The 20,639-nt window shown below is 44.5% G+C and overlaps 1 protein-coding gene across 6 annotated transcripts in view; it reads left to right on the forward strand.

Moving 5' to 3' along the window:
• The window catches only part of disp1 (dispatched homolog 1 (Drosophila)), a 55,725-nt gene that overhangs the window by 20,440 nt on the left and 14,646 nt on the right, over nt 1-20,639 (forward strand). For 2 of the 6 annotated variants that reach the window (XM_023799845.2, XM_023799837.1), the window contains exons 2-3: nt 3,830-3,899; nt 18,516-19,008. In XM_023799845.2, the coding sequence (XP_023655613.1) occupies nt 18,557-19,008 (452 nt within the window). In that variant the 5' untranslated portion in view covers nt 3,830-3,899; nt 18,516-18,556. Of the gene's footprint in view, nt 1-3,829; nt 3,900-6,315; nt 6,336-15,810; nt 15,994-16,237; nt 16,321-18,515; nt 19,009-20,639 lie in introns of those variants that run through there. The other 4 variants (XM_023799870.2, XM_023799854.2, XM_072702530.1 and 1 more) reach the window with 4 other exon arrangements.

Raw genomic sequence — 20,639 nt, forward strand, 5'->3', positions numbered from 1 at the left:
ATCAGAAAAATCACATTAGCGTTGGTCCAATGTGTCAGTCTTGGCCGATATTGGCAGTTGATATTTAAACATTATCAGTATTCAAACCTAGCAGCACCAGACCTAGACACTACTGCTAAAATAACGTTCACCAGCAAGCTACCCACGCCACTCAGTCAGGTAGCGCTTCCCTTAATGTGATGGTTTTTTTATGTGATTTTATTTCTGAATAGTTCAGTACTTGGCCTTTTGACAGTTTATAATGGTGTGTTCTCCCTGTTTAATAATAACAATAAAAACATTTTGAGATTCTACTTCCTTTGTATTCCATAAATATTATGTAATTAAGTTCCCATGGTAACATTTGTGATTTTTTTTTTTTAAGTGCTGCTAAACAAAGTTTGAATTTAAGTTGTCAAATTATTGAATAATCAGTTAATTGAATTGAACCGTGATAGAAATTAAAAGATTTCCAATGTGTGGAATCTCAACAATCCTCATTGAACGCAGGATACTGCCCAGTCAATCAGTGATTGCTAACTGTCTGTTTGGCAGCTTTGTTCATTCATAAGTTAAAGCAAGCCGTAATTAGTGATATATAATTTCACCCACTGTGGCTCCTCCCACCTTTTGTAGCAGGGTATATATATTGGCCGACTGGCATATTACATAGGCCTGTTTCCAGTGAGATGATGCATTAACATCTTAGTTCATGGTGTGACACTCCTTGCTGTAAGCAATGCTACCCCGCCCCCATCCCACACACACACACACACACACACACACACACACACATGTGTTAATGTGGCTTTCTTTTAGCTTTTGATCTGAATTGATATGTAATTTAATCTGGTTCACTTCAAGCACCATTGCCTTCGAAAGAGCCAAACTTGTTCAAGCAGGTACTCAAAAATATCACTGGTCTAAGATATTCCTGCTTTTCTCAATTGTAGCTGTTTTAAATTTCCTGAAATCCCCAAGCTCGTTGGTTTCCTTCTGACAAACATATGGAAATAACTGATGTACTTGATTATATTCTAATTGTGTTATTTAGAGCTGGCTTGTCATTCAACACATTTCTGGCACTATATATATAACCTACCATTAAACTAAAGAAGCGGTGTGGTATCAATAGATGAAGAATAGGCTGATTGTTGGTTTAATTTCAGTTTTAGGTTATTTTTCTTGATGTTGTGCTGTAATGAAAACTTAAGAAGAAAATGTTGGGCTGGTTCCTCGAATAAATTATGGAATTACTTATCAATGATATTCGTTTAAATGGGTTATTGAGGTAACTTACTTTGGCCTCATTGTCTGTGAGTCTGTGTTCTGAAAGGTATTAAACAGTTTTAATCATCCTGTTTTTCTTAGTGCAATGTATCTAAGGACATAAACTCAAATAACTGGAACACATATCCTCAAACTTCTAGATGCTACAGGTGGCTCTGTTTTAAAAACAACTGTGCTATCCGCTGTTCATATCCTTTGTGATATGCTGGTGTAGGGGGTTCTGTGGGTGGGGCTCAGTTGTGATGCATCAGAGCCTGTCTAGGCTGGCTGCCCAGTTGGTTTGCCGTAACAGGACCTCCTGTCCCCTGTATGGCCCCTGAGCCAGCCCAATTGGTGTCAAGCTTCCAGTGCTGGTAATCTTCACTTTGACCTTGTGACCTTATTAACAGGCCATGACAGCATGGGTTTGTCTGAATTTTGGGTTTAAGCAATAGGTGGCCATTAGAATGGAGGCATACTGGACCACGGTATTTTAAACATCAGGATTCCTGTCCTGCGTCTACATTCCTCATAATTAACATGATTTCTCTATTGTTCATTTTGCTCACAGTAAATTTCTGTGGCTTTCAGCTAGGTCTGCACGATTCTGAATATAAAGTGAATCACGATTCTTTTGCTTCCAATTGAGATCATGATTCTCTATAATGATTTTTTTTCTTTTTCTTTTTAAATGTTTATTGCACTCATTAAACTGCAAAAAGAAACACAACAAAACATGACTGTGCCAAACATATGATTGATCCAGAACTGGCATATCAACTACTGACAACAGAAAGGAAATGCTCAATTGGCCATTCAGTTAGGGCAGGGGTGGGTGAAGGTTTTCGAGATGAACTCTCAATCAGCCAATAATAAAGCAGTGGTTCTCAACTCTAGTCCTAGGGACCCATTGTTATTGACTGATTGAGAGGCCATCGCAAAAACCTGCACCCACACTGGCACTCCATGGAACAGGTTCACCACCCCTGAGTTAGGGTAACCATTCATCTAAATTCCAGTACCAACAGTGCCAGTGCATGTATTGCAATGTGATCTTGTTCTAAGAAATATTGGGATATTTACAAAACAAAAAAAAGAGTTCAACATAAATTTCTCAAAAACCCATCTAGGGGTGATTTAAACAGCATGGATGAAAATGATTATGATATTCTCGGAGAATGCATGCAGCACTCATACAAAAGCTGATTTTTAAACATAGGAATCTATAAAAGCAATAATAATTAAAATTGCAATACTTTATTATTTTTTTTCGTATGACAGAGTAAAAATGTTTCAGCAAAACTTAAACTCCCTGCATGATAATGTCTGTCTACAGAATTGAAAGTAAGAAAAAGTCTGATCTTAATTTAGCTGACTGGCGATATAAGAATTTCACATGCACATGCACAACATGCGATGTTGGTATTAATATTGCACATTGGCCAGCCCTATAATATACAGCCATTTTTCGAATTCAGTACAAAATACCCCGCCTCACAGTTCTGTGATGTCATTCAGTGCTGGTTCCTGTTTTTACGCCAGTGGAAAACCAACACCTTGAAGTACCATGCTTTTGGTACTTGCTTGAAGTACCAAAAGTAAGATACCTGATGTGGTGGGTAAGCACCCTTTAAAGAGAATGCAGAATTTTGGAACGGTTGAGACACTCTGGGGAAAAGTTGGAGTGCGTGTTTTGATCCAGCTGATGTAATACAATACAGAAGAACCGTTGTAATTTAGAAATGAGATTGCATTGGAGGTGTGAATCTTTTTTTTTTTTCACGACTAATTGTGCAGCCGTACTTTCAGCAGCCATTGGTTTATAATAATCATGGCTGACTTGCCTTCTTTTGCATGTTACCTCTGTTTGCGGGCCAGACTTGTCATTTTCACACATTTTATCTGTTGTGGCTTGTTAAATAGTGTAGCAGAGTGTTTACATGTGTCCTTGCTGTTCAGGCTATGTGTGCTACCCTGGTAAGGTATGCGAGCTGTTCTATTGAAATGGCCTCCGATTTGATTTATCATAAAATTAATCAGAGTAAGTTGTTAAGACATAAAGGAGTGTCTCTTGTTGGGTCTTGTGTTTGATGAGGACTCGCCTTTTGGTGAACTGAGAAAAGTTATAGATCAGGGGTTATCACAGTTTTTAAAAAAGGTACACACTAGATTTTTGATCAAAGCCAGGTCCGGAACAATTTTCAATAGCATTTCATGATCTTTAATGAACTAACAATAATAACTCTATACTGACATCATTACAGTATATAAGAATAATGGGAACTTAACATAAAGACTGGTTTAATGTTCCACTGATCATTTCAACTAATTTTTGTACTTTAACCATATTGATACATAAGGTGCATTTTCGCCTGAGTACGGATTAACTTGTGGTTCGGTCGGATCCAGGCCATGATCCAGACTATTACAGGTGTTTAATATCTGGTCTGTAAGGTGTTCCTGTCTCTGAGTTATAGCTCTGGGAAATTACCATGTTATGGTTTCTCTGCATATGGTAACTTTATGAAGTGTTTATAAGGTCCTCTCTGTAATGAGGTCACTTATGTTATCTTCTCTCCAGTTGCAAGTCGGTGGATGTTCCAGCTGAACGTATGAGCAGCATCGCGACCCAGTCTTCAGACATTCCCTTGGTAAGGCGTCCCGTCGTTTTTCCAACCTGATGTATTATGGGTGTCGAAACGGTGTTTGGAGGCCTTTAAGTCGACACATGCTGCCCTCTGTCCAGTGTGGGCTTCTGCTGGCCTCCTGAAAATACTTGTTTCACCTGGGTTGTCATGCGTAATTTTTTGGAAGTGAATTTTGTTTGAAAAAAAATCATCCAGCCTTTTTTGTAGGATCGTAAACAACAAAAAGAACATCAAACAAAAAGTATTCCTTTTTCATATTTTATGCACAATCAGAGGTTCAGTAAAAAGTCAGATACGGTCCCAATATCTCCTGATCGAGAACAGGCTTCTAGTTTAATCTGAATGAACTTCACTTTCCAGAACATCACGCTTTGTGCAGGATCCATGTTCATAAAGTGGGAACTGCTTAGTGTAAAATCGTGGTGCATTTGACAGTTAGAATTTCACATGCAGCTTCCCAGCAGATAAGCGGAGGAGTGGGGCAGCGAGGACATAATGCAGGTGGGAGCGGCAATAGGGAAAGGGAGGGGAGGGGGGGGGATCTGCGTCAGTGGTGAGGTCACGCTTGGCAGGAGGGCCGCATGAGCAGAGACGGCCAGGTGTCCACTGACGTCTAATCGAGTTTATTTGGCAAAGTACATATTTGCAAAGTGCCTTGGACAGTTTTTTGCAGCAAGTCACGCCCCCAATGGAAACCTTTACAAAAGTACTCCTGGTAAGCCATAGAGGATGTAACGTAATGAGATACCAGGACTTAGCAGGACGGCTGAGAAACAGCGGACTATCGGGTCAGTGTGATGAATGTGCAGGTACCTGGAAGGTGTGAGCCAAGGTGCCAACAAAGCCAAGGGCTTTGATATGGACGCACCTCTAAGTCCCCAACTGTTCTGGAATTGACCCAGAAATCTAATTCACTGTATATTTATTTCCAGGACGGGGCAGCTGATGAATGACTGTGGGTGATGATGGTAAAAACTGCACAGATGTTCATAAACAGAGTGTCCTAATCACAGAAGGGGCCAAGGCATTCATTAGTGGTTTTGAGCCTGATAGAAGGACGGCTTATTTTGCAAACCCGCTGGTGTAGCAGCCTGCTGTGAGGGATGCTTTGCTTGTAGAGATAAAACGAGGCCTGTAGCTAAAGCAGCTTTAGTTCTGTGGATCAGCCCCCGCATTTGACTGAAATGATTCATAAGTGTGATCTGAGATCCTGATTTGGGAAGCTCCTTTCTCAGCAGGGGATAGACCGTGGAGCTCCGGTTTCTGCCTGCCTGCAGATGCCATTCATGAGAGTCTGTCTAGCAGCTTGGTGTGTTTTATAGCAGCCAGTCAGGTTAATTACTTTCTGACAGGAGGGAAGCCTCGGGGTGTATTTACTGTCCCACAGGGTGTTACAGTCAGGCTTTCCAGAGCAGTCAAGTGAACCCAATTCTTCCTGGGTTACCAAGTGAACCTAGTTTGTTATGGTATACCCAGACTGAGCTAAATCCAGTGAACTTGGATCTTGGTTCCAAGCCAGGCTGAATGCAGTGATGATAAGGCCACCAATCGTCCCTGCTCTTTGTGTCACTATGTTTCTCCTTTGAAATGGCAGCGTGGCACCTCCTTGCTTGTTCTGTCTCCTGCAAAGGGCCCCCTAACGGGGCCAGATTCATTGTATGTCCTACAGCCTGATTTCCTTTGTTGCTTAGTTTCGGATCACACGATCCGACTTCGTGCAAGCAGGCCTGTTCGTGCAGGAGAGCAGCAGGAAGGCCGGTACAGGTGCGTGTTCGGCGCCCACTTGGGCCCGCGCTGCCGACGAGGGCGGGGGGGGGCTCGTTTGGGCTGGAAGGAACGCCGCCGCTCCATGGGAGCGCAGCAGCTGTGTTGACCGTGGAGTCGGAGGCGTTGATTATAAACAGAGCTCTGGCTCGCTGGCAGCTCGTGGAAGCATGCTCCTTTGATCGTTCCCATTTTAAACCCCGTAAGCGCTTACGAGCTTAAGCGGCCGGCTGCTTTGTCTGCTTAATGAACGCTCCGGCTTGTTTACGCACGGCAGAATGTGGGCTTTGAAGCTGATTTATAGATATCTCCTAGTTTGGCGCTTGATGGCCCCCTTTTGATGAAGCCGTGGAGGTAGATAAGTGTAACTAGAAAAACATCATCTTGTCGGCACGAGAGCACAGCCAGATGCAGCCGGCGTGTCGCGGTTGCCTCTGTCAATTAGGGACATGGAGATGCATGCATATTTGAGTCGTTTTAGTGGAACGTGGCGTATCAGAATTAAGGTGTTGAAATATCCTCAAATGGCTGTTTGTGTATTAGTAGTTTTGGGATGGTATTTTGGAAATATCACTGTGAATAGAAGGGCCTGAAGATCCTCGCAGTGTGGGCTGTCAGAAAGCCATCGTCCTCGCTTTCCTGTTCGAAAGGCTCGCAGATGATCTTCCAGCTGCTGTATGTACTCTTTGAAAATCTAGATGAAGAGGCTTTTATGTTGGGGGGGGGGGGATTTATGTTAAATTTAATTATGGTAATGGATCATATTACATGGGTAAAGACTCTACTGGATATAGGATGCGCATCTTCAGAGTATAATTTACCATGTAATGCCTTCTCATTTTATTAATTATATATAACCTAAAACTTTGCTAAATATAAAAGTAATAATTCTTTTATGTCTACCTGCCCTCTGTCACTTTTTTTTCCTGTAAAAAATCAGTTCAGGCATCTAGGAAACACAAGACTTTAATCAGCAGAAACATTATCTGTTAATGAATGCAAAAGCATTTAAAATGAGTAGAGAACCGCTGATTTCAAGGCTGCTTGTAACACTGGAGAAGCTTTCCTTTATCATTTAATGGATGAGTCCCTGAAATCTGTGGTTCTCTTCAGAAAACCACATTCGTTTTGCATTAGCCAGGGGGTGGGGGGCATGCCTCTCTCCTTTGGCAACTTTTCTATGGCTTGCTGTAAATGACAGCAGAAGCTGTACTTTTGGGAAGCTGCCGGATGGCGATTATCCTGTACCTCTGTTTTTGGTTATTCTTGTTTGTTTATTGATCTTAATCTATTGCTTTTAAATGCAGGCCCTCGGGTCGCGTGAATGTGCCTAGGGGTGTTGTTGGGGGTCTGCAAAGAGACTCCCATACCTAACAATCCTTTCTTTTAAATGGCATAATTGATGGTGGTGCTCACTTGGCCTGAGTGTTTTGTGCCAGGAAGGAGGTGAATTTCCAGGCCTAGCAGTACAAAGGAAGGTCCCGTCTCCCTCCTTCACAGAGCTGGGAAGACTAAATATTTAGTGAAGCTCCACAACAATGGCAAAGCGGAGAGGGATCCCAAGCGAGGAAACATCTGTCACTGCAGAGCTTCGCTTTCACCGGCTTCATTCATTTTCCCCTATATAATCTCAAATTTTTTCTGAATGGATCAAGGCTCCCTGGGGCAATTTTGAACTTTCCTTCTGTAAAATGTTATTTTGGTCACCTTGTAGGGATCAGTCAGTGCTTCGGGGGCTGCAGATCATCTGGTTTGTCATCTGTACCAGTGGGAATGGAACGGTTTGAATCACCACAAGTGTAGTGAATTTAAGGCATCTTCTGAACAACTTTTTTTCTTTTGACCCATTTAATTCCAATATTTTTCCCTGCCGTGAAAGTATGTGAAAGAATTAACCTGCCCTGGTCATTTGACCATCGACACTAGTGACATAGCATTGCTTGGATGCCATCAAGACAACCTCTACTTTCATTTGTCTTTTGGGCATATAGACAATAACCACTCTTTTAAAGCTTAAAAATGTACAAAATGTGATCACAGTTGTGACCAGTGGGATTAATCAGGTTAAATTGTGACATTAACTAGGCACAGCGCTGCTCGTTCCACGGGTCATTTGAGCAAGCCTGTTACTGCAGAAACAAACACGTATGTGTAAGCCTGGAGAATGCACGACTGTAATCTCTCTAAGCGTGCAAATGTGCATCGGCGGATCACCAGGGAACCGTCTGCATGGCAGATCGTACTCTGCGTCGGTTTCGGTGTCCTGTGTGTGTCAAACCAAAAAAGTGAAATCTCTGTTACACTCAATAATCTGCAAAAACGCAGTCCTGAATGTTTTCCTAAGAACTGCGATAACAGCTGTTTTTAACCTAGTGTCCTGAGATGGCCACTGCAGGGAGCACTAGGACCTCCTTGTTCTTTTGTGACCAGTCACAGTTTTTACAAGTCATAACAACCTTGTCACTAAGGCACCACATCCTGCTCTGGGGGAAAGAAGCATTTGCCTCAATTAAATGAAAGAAAAACGTCCTCGTTATGATTTTTGGAGGGTGCCTTCTGGGAAGGGCTTGGTGACCTGCTCTATGATGTCATTTAATAAGCTTGTCACTAATAATTTGCCTCCACTGCTAATGGCCAGGAGGTTAATTCCAGCCCTTAAAGGGGCCCCATCATTTTGCTGTCAGGAATTTTCCGTCTAAATTACAACCCATTTATAGCCTCTGTACATATGCCCATAAATACAAATCAGACTAAGGGGCTGTTTGATTGCAAACCTGATGTTAAATCTGAGCTTTGACTCTTAGATGTGGGACACAGTGAAAATGGAATTTAGCGTTCTTAGTAAATAGGTTGGGGTTTTGCCATTACAGTGTTTAGTTGACCATGTGTTCAGTGGTTGTCCTTCAATACTGTCCCAGCGCAGCCTTAATAGAATTTAGTTTTGCCCCCCTCTGTTTCCTTATTGGTTGTGGGTCTATCAGCAATGGGCAGCAGCATGGAGCTTGTAACTGATCAGGCGCTCGACTCATTCTCTCTGGGACCTTGTCTGTTAAGGTCAAATGGAGATGTTCCTCTGTGGCGGCAAGTTTGCCTGCCCCCACCTGGGGCAACAGCATGATAGAGAGCACAGCCATCATTCCCAGGGGCAGCTTCGCGTCTGCTCCCCCCCGATTGTCACTGGCCTGGCATGTCAGGTTAATAAATGCAGCCCGAATGAATGTGTGCGAGGTGTGTGAGGTCAGAGCGGGTGCTGCACTCCTCCGTCTCCCTTTCTCACCATTTTTACTTGTCCTTGTTCCTTTTTTCCCACCCTCAAGCTGCTTTAAAGGACGTTTCCCGTGAAATTAAAGGTTTTGAGTGCTATTTAGTTTGTTTCATTTCACCTTTTCTTCCTTGGATGGAAGGTGGCTGTACCTGGTAGTTGAATTGCTATGACAACTGAACAGACAGAGCCAGTGATGTTCCGGCTGTTTTGATGGGACGCTGGTTTAGAACTGCTTTGGAGGAAGGAGGGTGGTCATCTGGGAATCACCATGTTGCCTTTCTTAAAGGCTTGGGATCTGAATAACCAAGGGCACTTTATTTATTATTTCTTTCTTTTTTTTAATATTATTTATATTTTATATTCCCCTCTGCGGAGGACTGCCTTATTTGCAATTATTATTATTATAATTATTATTTATAGGGATATAGAAGTAAGACAATGAGTGGCAACTACGACAGTACTTTAATGGACGGTGGTGCTGTTGATTTACTGTGCTGTAATAAGTTAAGATTGGGAATGAAATGGTGACCGGTTTCATGGTAAAATTCCCGACAGTTACTATTACCGTTTCAAATTTTAATTGTAATTAAAACCATGATCGATTTACTGCATTTTGAAAAACTCATGTTAAATGCTGCCCAGCATCAACCAAACTTAAGTCTCCCAGATGCAGGCAGGTAGACACAGCGTGCGACGTAGCTTTATTTTTCCGTCAGTGAAAACATGGCAGAAGGTGGTGACAGCACCCTGGAGATTTTTTAGAGTTAATGCACATTTTATGTGGCTTTTCTGTGTTTACATAAGCTATTGGTATGGTGTTGCTATGATACTATAATGCTTATGCAAACAAAAAGTGTATAGTGTTGCTAATTGTATTTGTGGTTTTTAATATAAAACTTGGTGAAATAATTTCAGTTTTCAGTACATTTTAACAATATTGCGCTAATATGGATTGTAATCAATTTGGTCATTATTGTGATATAAAATTTTCATCTCTACTCAAGACATGAGCAATCGAAGCCCTTCAGAAATTATAAAAATTAGTTCTACTAAAAATAGTTGAAAACGGAGGTAAGCCAGGCCCCTGGGTGACCATGCTCCTCATTAAAGTCTCCAGGGAATATGAAGGGTTACCAGCGTGGCTGGTCACAGCTCTTTGCTAAATGGGATACTGCTTTACAACTTGGCTGTTCTGTGAAGCAGTGAGTCGGATTCACTTCATTGTTTTAGCTTTCTCTTCCTAAACCTGGAGTGCCTTCCTCACTAGGCTAAGCAGCTGGTTTCTATAACACCCAGGTTGGGAAACATGTCCCTCCCATTCCTTAATGAGGCCTAGAGGCCAGTTTCCGTAACACCCCAGTCGGGAATTACATCCCATCTGCTCCAAACAAGGAACGGTTGGGAATCGTCTCCCGCCTGTTCCAAATGTGGCTGAGCAGCAGCTTTCCTTACTGCCCTGGTTGGGAATTTGCATCCTGCCTCCTCCTTAATGAGGTATAGGGGCAGTTTCCGCACCCCCCCGGTCAGAAATTGCATCCCACTCGCCTAGCTTTGGGACTCGCACAAAGCTCCCTTATTTCCCCCTCTGTTCTCTGCCGCATGCAGTTAGGGAGCGGAGAGACCTGGTGTCAGACCTGGTGTCAGACCTGGTGTCAGACCTGGTGTCAGACCTGGTGTCAGGCCAGTCTTAGCCCTGCCGGTGCAGGTCCACTAACGACAGCACTACTCAGGGGAGCAGGTCTGAAATGTCGAAGCCCTGTGTTGCGGAGCAGCTGTGAGTTGCTGGCGCGTTTCTCTCTGTGGAGAGTGTCACGCACTTGAGTGCCAGCTCTGTCCCATTAGTGCAAGCCCGCCCCGGCCCCTTGGCAGTGGAGCTGGTGAGTGAGATGGTCTGGAGTGAGGTCACCCTGTTGCAGCTGATACTTCTCTAGCCAAACTCTCCACTGCGTCTCCTTGTAAACTCACTCTGGGTGAATAAGAGAACGGCCTCAATCCACCAGCACAGCTCAGTGGGGTATTAATGACTGTCATACATGGCCCTTTACCCAGAATGCCCTGTATGGGCTAGCCAATCGGTGAAGTCACGGCTGCTTGAGATTAAACTGATAAATCAGTGTTTTTGTTTCCTAACTTTTATTTGGCACAGAGTTTATGTTGGGACCCACTTGCCGCCTGCCCGTGTTCACATGTGTCACAGAGGGGCTCTGCGTGTGTAAGGTGGGCCTGGGTCTCGGCCTCATAGTCGCGTTTTGTGCATGGTGACAGCTGCAGGCTTTGGCGTGTACTCTCCACATGTTCTCATCAGCCGTGCGGTTCAGCTTCCCAGACGGGGAGCGCCGGTACCTTCGCGAGACGCGTTAATGTTTGCCCCACCTTTCCGGGATGGAATCAGAGCATTCCGGAGACATTTAGCATCCCCCTTCCAGACATTCTGATGGGCTGACCCCCAAGGTCTGTCAGGATGTGGGAGGAATTTCTGAGCTCCCCAGTGTTTGCCGGGAAGGCCTCACTCTGGATGGCAGGCACTGTGTGCAGTAGCGGCTCAAAGCCACACTGACCTGTTGAGCAAACGTAATAGTTAGTCTAGGAGCACTTCTGCCCCCGTGCACCACCCGCCCCCCACTGTCCATTTGCTGCTGCTTCCCACTTCTTCTCCTGAAGGCCATTTGTGTCCATGGATCTATGTGGCGATACTGTGAAGATTAGTTTTCGTCCAGACTCTGCTGTAAACTTCAGACACCATGGGAGATGAGCAGTAATTAGGGAGCAGCACCTGCTTTTCTCTTCCAAAGGTTCTTTAGAACCCATAATAGGTCCATGTGACCCTCAAACACGTTCGGCTTCTGCTGTCCTTTTTTTTTTTTTTTTTCTCTCACTTGCTTTAAGTTTCTCTCTCTGGGTTTTATGGTTCTCTTGACTCTTTTGGACATTAAAATTGTTTGTTTTAAGTTTCTTAAATGTGTTCTCTGGTGGCCTTGCACCACAGTCACCCAGCAAGTTAACATGCAGCTCTTAGGTGAAGTGGTGTGATTCTGCTTATTTCACACGTTTGTTGTGAGGAACACCCAGAACCTGCTCTGATAATTCAGACCGGCCGGGTCTTGAGGAGATTCTGGCATACAGAGGGGATCCGTCCAAGCTGCTATGTGTCACCCACGCGACAAAACGTTCCTCTCGATACACTGACGCAAGACACTAGACGCCAGGACATCTTTTCCTGCTTTTCTTCCTCGCAGAAGCATTTCGATGTGAAACGCGTCGGGTCATGTTGAGTTTTGGCAGGAAACCTGTATTTTTTTTTTTCTTTTTTACTCTGTTTGAAGTTGTGTGCTCAGAATGTGTCAGTCAGTGTGGTTTTGGTTTGTTTCCTTTCCTTGGTGTTTGTACTGGGATCCTTTAAACACAAACGTGTCCCCTTGTAGGTTTGGTCATAAGGGCATATCATTATCCTGAACAGTTTTGACTTTTGAGGGAAACTATGAAGCAGTCTGTGAAACAGGATACATTATACCCCCTGCCCCATTCATACCTGTGAGTTGCAGACTTTACTTGCCTTTGGATTTGTTGTTTATCTCTCATGTCCTCCTCCCTGTGGCATGATGGGGGCGCCTCGGTTCGGCTGCACTGTCCGGTGGGCCTGACCCTGGGGGACTGCCCTCAGTAGCATTGAGCCCATCTTCCTCTCTGTGTTAATGACCTTTTATAAGTCCTCTATACATCACTTTGTGCCATGTAGTATACAACTAAATTTGCATTCACAACATAAGTAGAAAAACAATGCAAATAACAGCAATAGAAATAGAAAATGTACAAATGAAAAACAGATGTGCAAATAAAGGTGACACAACCAGATGATATTGAGATGCTGAGCAAGGAAGAGTAGAGATTTTATCATTTTGTTGGTTTTAGAATTTAGTCCTGTGTAGCTGTAATGTGTAATGTAAACTAGTGTTCCTTGTTGGAAGAGATTAAACGCTGAATACAAGATAGAAGTAATGATTTTATAAATATTAATATATAATTATATATATATAATAATAATGATATATAATTATTAATATTACAATTATTTTTATTAATAATCAAATATCAACCATATTTAGTGTATGTTTAGAATATACGCATTTTGATGTAACATTCAAATTTGCTGTCATGAACACATCGTGAAACCCATCACCACAAACACCATCTTGATGATCAAGGATACAAGCTGATAGCTGACCTTGTGTTTCTCAGTGACCTGGCCCTGTGCACTTTGGAAGGGGGGGTTTCACTGTGATGGTTTTGAGAAGGGAATGCATCCCTGCGTTAAAGCCTAGCAAGATTTTAACAACAGATTTAGAAGTCACTCTCAGGGAAGAGGGACCGCGCCTTACTTTGTGTAACGTGTCCAGAGCATCTGAAATAAATTAAGTGGACACAATGGTGTATGGACTGTAGTGTGCACACAGCAATAACTCCCATATGCTCACAGTGAAAGGAAAGAGAATGTGAAATAATTAGGACATATTTCTGTGGAGAAAAAAATATAAAACCATTAAAAACTAATATAAGACTGTGATTTTGGGAACATATAATGAGCAAAAGATTCATTGTTTTACAGAATCCATTGTTGGCTTTTCCCAAAATGCAAGGGGCACTTGAACTTTGAACTTGTCTGTAATGTTCAGTACTGTACTATGAGTAAAAATTTAATTGGTTTTACCAGCCGCCTGCAACAAAAATCTGTTCAGACACAATAGTCTAGACTGTGATCGCAAGAGAAATGAGATTACAGCCACACACATCCCCACACAGCCTTTCTCCCTGAGCGATCGCGGCCGTGCACGGCCTTTATCCCCCAGAGATCGCGGCCGTGCGCGGCCTTTATCCCCCAGAGATCGCGGCCGTGCGCGGCCTTTATCCCCCAGAGATCGCGGCCGTGCGCGGCCTTTATCCCCCAGAGATCGCGGCCGTGCGCGGCCTTTATCCCCCAGAGATCGCGGCCGTGCACGGCCTTTATCCCCCAGAGATCACATCAATGCACGGCCTTTCTCCCCCGCAGAGAGTGAAGCAACACGCAACCTTTATCCATCAGAGAACGCAGCAACACGGCAACTTTTTTCCCCAAGAGATCGCAGCAACACGTGACCTTTCTCCTCCGGAGGTAGCGGCAACACGCGACCTTTATTCCCCAGAGATCGCAGCAACATGGCAACTTTTTCCCCCCCAAGAGATTGCAGCAACACGTGACCTTTCTCCCCCAGAGGTCGTGGCAACACGCTACCTTTCTCCCCCAGAGGTCGTGGCAACACGCGACCTTTCTCCCCCAGAGGTCGTGGCAACACGCGACCTTTTTCCCCCAGAGGTCGTGGCAACACGCGACCTTTTTCCCCCAGAGGTCGTGGCAACACGCGACCTTTTTCCCCCAGAGGTCGTGGCAACACGCGACCTTTCTCCCCCAGAGGTCGTGGCAACACGCGACCTTTCTCCCCCAGAGGTCGTGGCAACACGCGACCTTTCTCCCCCAGAGGTCGTGGCAACACGCGACCTTTCTCCCCCAGAGGTCGTGGCAACACGCGACCTTTTTCCCCCAGAGGTCGTGGCAACACGCGACCTTTTTCCCCCAGAGGTCGTGGCAACACGCGACCTTTTTCCCCCAGAGGTCGTGGCAACACGTGACCTTTTTCCCCCAGAGGTCGCGGCAACACGCAACCTTTCTGCTCCTGAGGTCGCAACCTTTCTCCCCCAGAGGTCATGGCAACACGCAACCTTACACCAGAGATTGCAGCAACACGTGCTTTTCTCTCCCAGATATCACACTGACATGCAACGTCGTTTTGCTCTGTAGAACACAAGCCACACACAACCTTTCTCCCCCAGAAATGAAATATTGTTCTGTTATATGGAAATATGAATTTGCATGGCGATCTTTGTGTAACAGGTGTGTTAAACTGCTACCAGAACAGATTCAACTAAATTTTCAAATTAGCTTGTAATATAACCTGGAACCTGGTTCATGTTCAGGGTAAGAACATATCTGGGAAATGGAAATTATTGTGTAGCCTATAGAAATGCCCTACATTCAGGGGGATGGTGTTGGAGTTGGTGAAGTTCACCTGGCACACTGAAGTGCCATATAACCTTATGTTTGCCTAGTATGGCTGTAGGGTAACTGTAAGCTCCTAAGAGGTGGCACTGTGGAGTGGTGAGGTACCAGCAGATATCGAAAGCCTGCCATTCATCCAGGTAGCATTTAGGCCTCTGTAATTTGGCTATAGCTGAGAAGGCAGGGGCTGTAATGAGTGTTGTCAGGAATACAGGGTGGGGATATTGATCCTATGCTGGTTAATTGTCCTGTAATTAAAGATGCCTGGGTTCACGGTTTCACCCAAGTTCACTTTTTTTTTTCTCTGTCAGTCGTGCCTTTGTGTAAATGTTTTTCACTAAGCAGAAATGCACACTGGTGCTGTGTCGGTTTGGGATTATCCTCACTAATGATATACAGCTCTAATACTTTAAAAGGCTGTTATTTCGCCTTGTTAAAACGGCCTGCTACTGTTGGGAATACTGTATCTTACGTTGCATCGCAGTTTGTTGTGTAGTCAGTACTTTAAAACAGCATACAAATGAAGAATAAATCAAAATGGCATGAATAAACCTATTACATAAAGTATATCATTAATCGAGTGTTAACGATTAGTTCTCTTGGGGATTTAACGCGCTTTTGAATGAATGATATAAAAGACAGGAGAAAGTGGTAGGCCGGGTCGTTTTTATCTTAAGTGTCTGTGTATATATTAATTAAGGGGGGCGATCGGGTTTCGGGATGCAGCGCAGGACGCGCCCCGTCATAGCTTAACCGTGGCGGGACCGGCCGTCCTATCACAGCGTCCCGTGGCGCTTCCCAGGCGGGGTTGGGCGACTCTCACCGTCACTCCGCCGCTGTGCTGCCCCGAGTGCCGCTCCAGCCCGGAGCGACCTGTGGATCAGCCAGCATTCCGCATGGGCTCACTGCCCGGCTGCTCCTGGAGCTAGAAGTGTCTTTTTTGCCCCGATCGTCGCCTTTCTCATCGGCTCGGCGCACAGGTACCGGCGCCCTTCTGCCTGTTTTTCTACATGAACTGTAACTTTCTCTGCGTTTATTTCCGTACAGTAACACGAATCGCTGTTACTGTAGCGCTGCGCCCAGGCTTTAGCTTTATTACGTTTGCATTAAAAGCGCAATCGCATCTGGCACGGCCGGCTTACTGGTCTCCACCTCCCGGATGCGTGGACACGCCGACCCCCAGCTTTAATGCCTACTTTACGGGAAAGGCTTGCAGTCGGAATTGCCTTGTGAGCGTCGGGGGCTGCAGCGCGTCCGCCGGTTGCGGTGGCTCTCTTCGCCCTGTCCGGTATCGGGAACCGGGACGTGTGAGTGATTAAAGGCTAGGTGTAACGTAACACGATATCTTCGAGGGATCAACCGCGATGCTTGTGTCACCGCCACGAGCAGTTTAAAAACTGTAAACACGATGAAGTTTTAACGCAGTCGCATATCTGCCTCCCCGCCCGGGTCGGATCCTGCGGTTTTATTTTTCTTTAAACCCGATTCACTGGACTTTGTGAGGGTACAGTAATCGCTTTCTCTTTACTTTCTGCTCCCTAAAGTGACCCGAACATACTATTCTGCTATGCAAGACCTGTAGATTTTATAGACATTTTAGACTGATTTCAGGTAAAGGTTTGGATTTATTTTTGGATAAAACGGTCAAATTTATCAACACGACTGATGTACCCGAGAACTGTGTACTATAAAATTTATTTCAAATAATAAAAATGAATATATTTAATATAGCCTACTAAACTAATTTCTTAACTGGTTGGTGGCAACCTCAAATGTGGGTTGCAGTACCATTTTTATTGGATCAGGTAATGTGTGAGGATTTTTTAAAAAACTGTACTTGAAGATATTGCGCTAGTGTTACTCTGCTGTGTTTCTGTGTTCTATTTACTATTACTACACTATTTGTTAAAAATAAAAAATTTGGTTCATGACTTTAATGACCAAGGAAAAATGAGGGTCCTAAATCCAAAACAGTTGAGAACTGCTAGACTAAACTGACGCTTTAGTGTGGTTCATCATTGGCACAGTTTTGTTTAGCTAAATATACCAAATTGTACTTTCGACTATACCAGAAAATTAAGTTCTGTATTAATATGAATTTTTGGTTTCCCCAGGTTTCAAACCCTCTTCGTCCCGGGGTGTATATTTAAAACTGGCAGCACTAACCCTAATCCTAGAGAACCCTAACCTCTGGCCCATTCCCTGGCTTCATAGCTTTAGAAAGTCACAGGATCGCAGCAGTGTAACTCTAAGGGAAACGCCACATTGACGTTAATTCATCTGCCCTCATTGCCTGTAAATACCGTCCCAGCAGCCTGACCAGATAAGCTGCAGCAGGCTGTAAATTTGGCCTGGTTATCCTGCTGCAGGTTGCTCACATTCAAAGCCTCACTTGTAGTTTTCCTCTCTGAAGCTCGGTGTTCAGTTTGTGTAGCAGATTTATTTATTCAAGTCAGATGTGAACACCTCAAGTTTGTCGGCTGCTGGGTATTTTAGATACTGTGCACACAAGCCGACGCCCTCCGGTCGCTTGACTTGTTTCCGTCCTATCGGGTGAAAACGCCGCACGCGGTTATTTCGGATGACACTCACAAGGAAGGCCTGTTCCCATGGGATCATCCCGTCCCACGCTGGCCCGGGAGGTGTGCAGTAAGTGTTTAAACAACATCTCAAGCACCAAAGTGGCTGATATTCAGCTGCTTAGGGGAGGGAAACTAATAAATATCTCATATTCACTGCAAACTGACACAGTAAGAGCTTCTCAGCTTGGAAGAAAAGTATTTGAAAGTGTGGGCAAACTATAACTCGTATAGTTTAAACATAACTGGAACTTTATATATAGAGTGTTAAGTTTTAAGTTTCCACTGTAATGTATCTTCTTTTAATTTTGAAAAGAGCAGTGCTGGATTAATTTCAGATGGCTTTTCCTATCCATGTATTTGAAATGTATAATGCTTCATCTATCGTGTGCTGTGTCCTTCAGACCGAGTCTTGATTAGCTCTTAATAATGTTTTCTCTACAACTGTGAACTGTGTTTGCTGGTCTTAGGCTGATCTCTGTGTGTTACAGACCCTTACACGGTCTCATTCTGCAACATGGCGACGGTCAAATTGCAGCTGTTTTTGAATGAAATGCTGCTCGTTCCAGTGGCAGGGACTGCACTGTTGTACTCAGGACTGTGCAGGCCTGTGCAAAAGTGTGATATGTGGGCATGGTGGCTGGGGGTGCCTCAGTACTTAGGGTCCTGTACGTTTGCTCAGTTGGTGAGGTTAACACTTAATATTTCATCCATCCATTTTCCATTCCCACTTGTCCATTCTCTTTAAATATTTTTTTCTACACTGGGGATTTTCATCAGATATAGTAACTGTACTCATATAACACGGTGATGCAAAACTCTAACCTTTCAGCGAGGCTGGTGCTTTACAAGAAGCCTGCCGTTGCTAGCAGAAGCCCTTTCCAGCAAGCATTTGACTCTCCAAACTGGTGTTTGTTTTCCAGAGGAGTGCCACGGTTTCGGAGAGGTGAGCGGGAAGATTAACATGGCCCTTAGCGACGGAAATGGTGACGTCCCGCTTTTCAGCAATGGCAGCGTCCCCGCAAGTGCTACCGGTGTTGACGTCGGCACCCCTGCCTGGGACAGAGAGGCCTCCTCGCCACGGGGGCAGCCTCCCAGGGAGCCGACATGCGCAAAAGTGAGTCAGAACGGAGGCACCGGTCACCACAGCACCCTCCGGCTGTCCCTGCTGCCCGTAGACGCCCCAAGGCCCTCCACGTTTCTGCCCGCCTCCCTGCCTCCCCCGTGCTGCCATCGCTGCCCATTCCACCCCCCGCCCTGCTGCCATGGCAACCAGCAGGAGTGCCGCATCTTCCCAAACCACCCGCCCCTCCATACAGGCTGCAGCCACCAGGCCACACCATCGCTGTGTTTTCACCACCGCTGGCAGGAGCACTTCCAGAACCAGCCAGCCGGGCCAGGCATGGCCGCTGTCAGGTAGGTGTCCCTCGAACTCGGAACCAGCTGCTGTCAGCAGAGGTCCGACGTAAGGTCTGTCCAGTACAGCGGTAATCTGCAGGCTCGTCGGTGTTGTTGGGAAAAATAGGTATTTGAAAACCATAGTGGGGGGGATTATTTTGTGTGGTGTTGGTCACATGTCTGGTTTTATCGATTTGTCTTTGGAAATTTGTCGTTAGGTTGAGCCAGTCAGTGAAGGCATGTAGAGGTCCCATCCCGATTTTAAAGTGGAATTTCAAGCAGTGCTTCTGTGTAGGAATGAGTTAAAAGCTGGTCTCTTTCCCCGTGGATCACAATTCGCTTTAGTCTCTGCAGATGACAAGCGTTACTGTGCTGTTCTTATATCTTGCTCTCTGGACTCCATCAGTCTGTTCCCAGTTTCTTTTCTGCATTATTTGTGGACTAGGGAGGGGGGTGGGTGTCAGGCAAAGTGTCATTAGGACGCCGACTGAGATGTTCCTCGTTGAAAGTGGTCATCTGGAAACAGGCGTGTGGAATGAACAGGGTGGCATTCATTTCTGGTCTGTCGATCTGCATTTTATTCACTCGTATGCGGTCTGCCTGTGGTCATGCTTCCAGTGTCTTCCTCAGCAAGCACACCACAGCGTAGGAAGGCCTGGAAGATATCAGATCATCTCCCTGCCCCCTTTGCTTATTTCGCCATTATGATGTACTCTCTAGAATACTCTAGAAATTGAGAAAACATTTTTTTTTTTTTTTTTGGTTGACTTGTCTAACTTTTTCATTTCGCTTGCACATTCAAAACTAGATTTGCATGGCTGGGAAATTGTGAATTGTATGTTCTACCACCTAATGTTTTTCCTAAGCCCCTCATTATAAAAGCTCCTTGCAGAGTTCAGCAGTCTTAGATCCTCCCAGCTATCATCCTTTGTCACCGTTGCATAAGGTCCCTGTGATTTTATGTTTTTGTCACCAGCAAGTAACATTTGAAGCTGGAGGATATTTTTTTTGAAGACGTTTAATACATTGTTCTAACGTTTTGTTGGAATTAGATAAATAACATATGCATTTCTAAAAATTAATATTTGTGCTATGTTTAGGCTTCCATCACCTCACTAAATGCTATCAGGGTAAGGCCTATTTTGTTTAAAAGCAGATTCCTCATCTCAGAAAACAGTAAAAAAAAAAAAAATTATTTCAAAAACTCTCTTTATTTGCTTTGTGTATATAATTTGTATAGGGAGGTTCTGTCATGTTCTTTCTGTGTTTTTAAGCAAGAATTAGTCAGGGGTTAGTCTTATTTTCCTTTGTATGTCAGCTGTTCACCTTCAATAGGTTTTTGGCTTTGAACAAAATCTCGTAATTGTTGAAAAATGTGCCGGAGGCCGGTCAGGCAGAGCTGCCCATCAGACATGCACCTTACATGCAAAGAGAAGTTTGACTGAATGGTGTGTTACAGGCTGCTGCTTGGAGCCGCCTTGCTTCATTTTCTCTTTGTCCCAAAAAAAAACATTTTGGTCTGGTGGCTTTCCGTCGCAGTATGAAGGACTGCAGTTTGGGCCAGTTTTATGTCTTTACAGTTGCCAGATGTTGTATGGTTTCCAGCTGCCTGTTAGTTTCTGTGTTTGGAATCATCACTCGATATCTCA

The sequence above is a fragment of the Paramormyrops kingsleyae genome, chromosome 19 (assembly GCF_048594095.1).
Source record: "Paramormyrops kingsleyae isolate MSU_618 chromosome 19, PKINGS_0.4, whole genome shotgun sequence".
NCBI classification, from domain to species: Eukaryota; Metazoa; Chordata; class Actinopteri; order Osteoglossiformes; family Mormyridae; genus Paramormyrops; species Paramormyrops kingsleyae.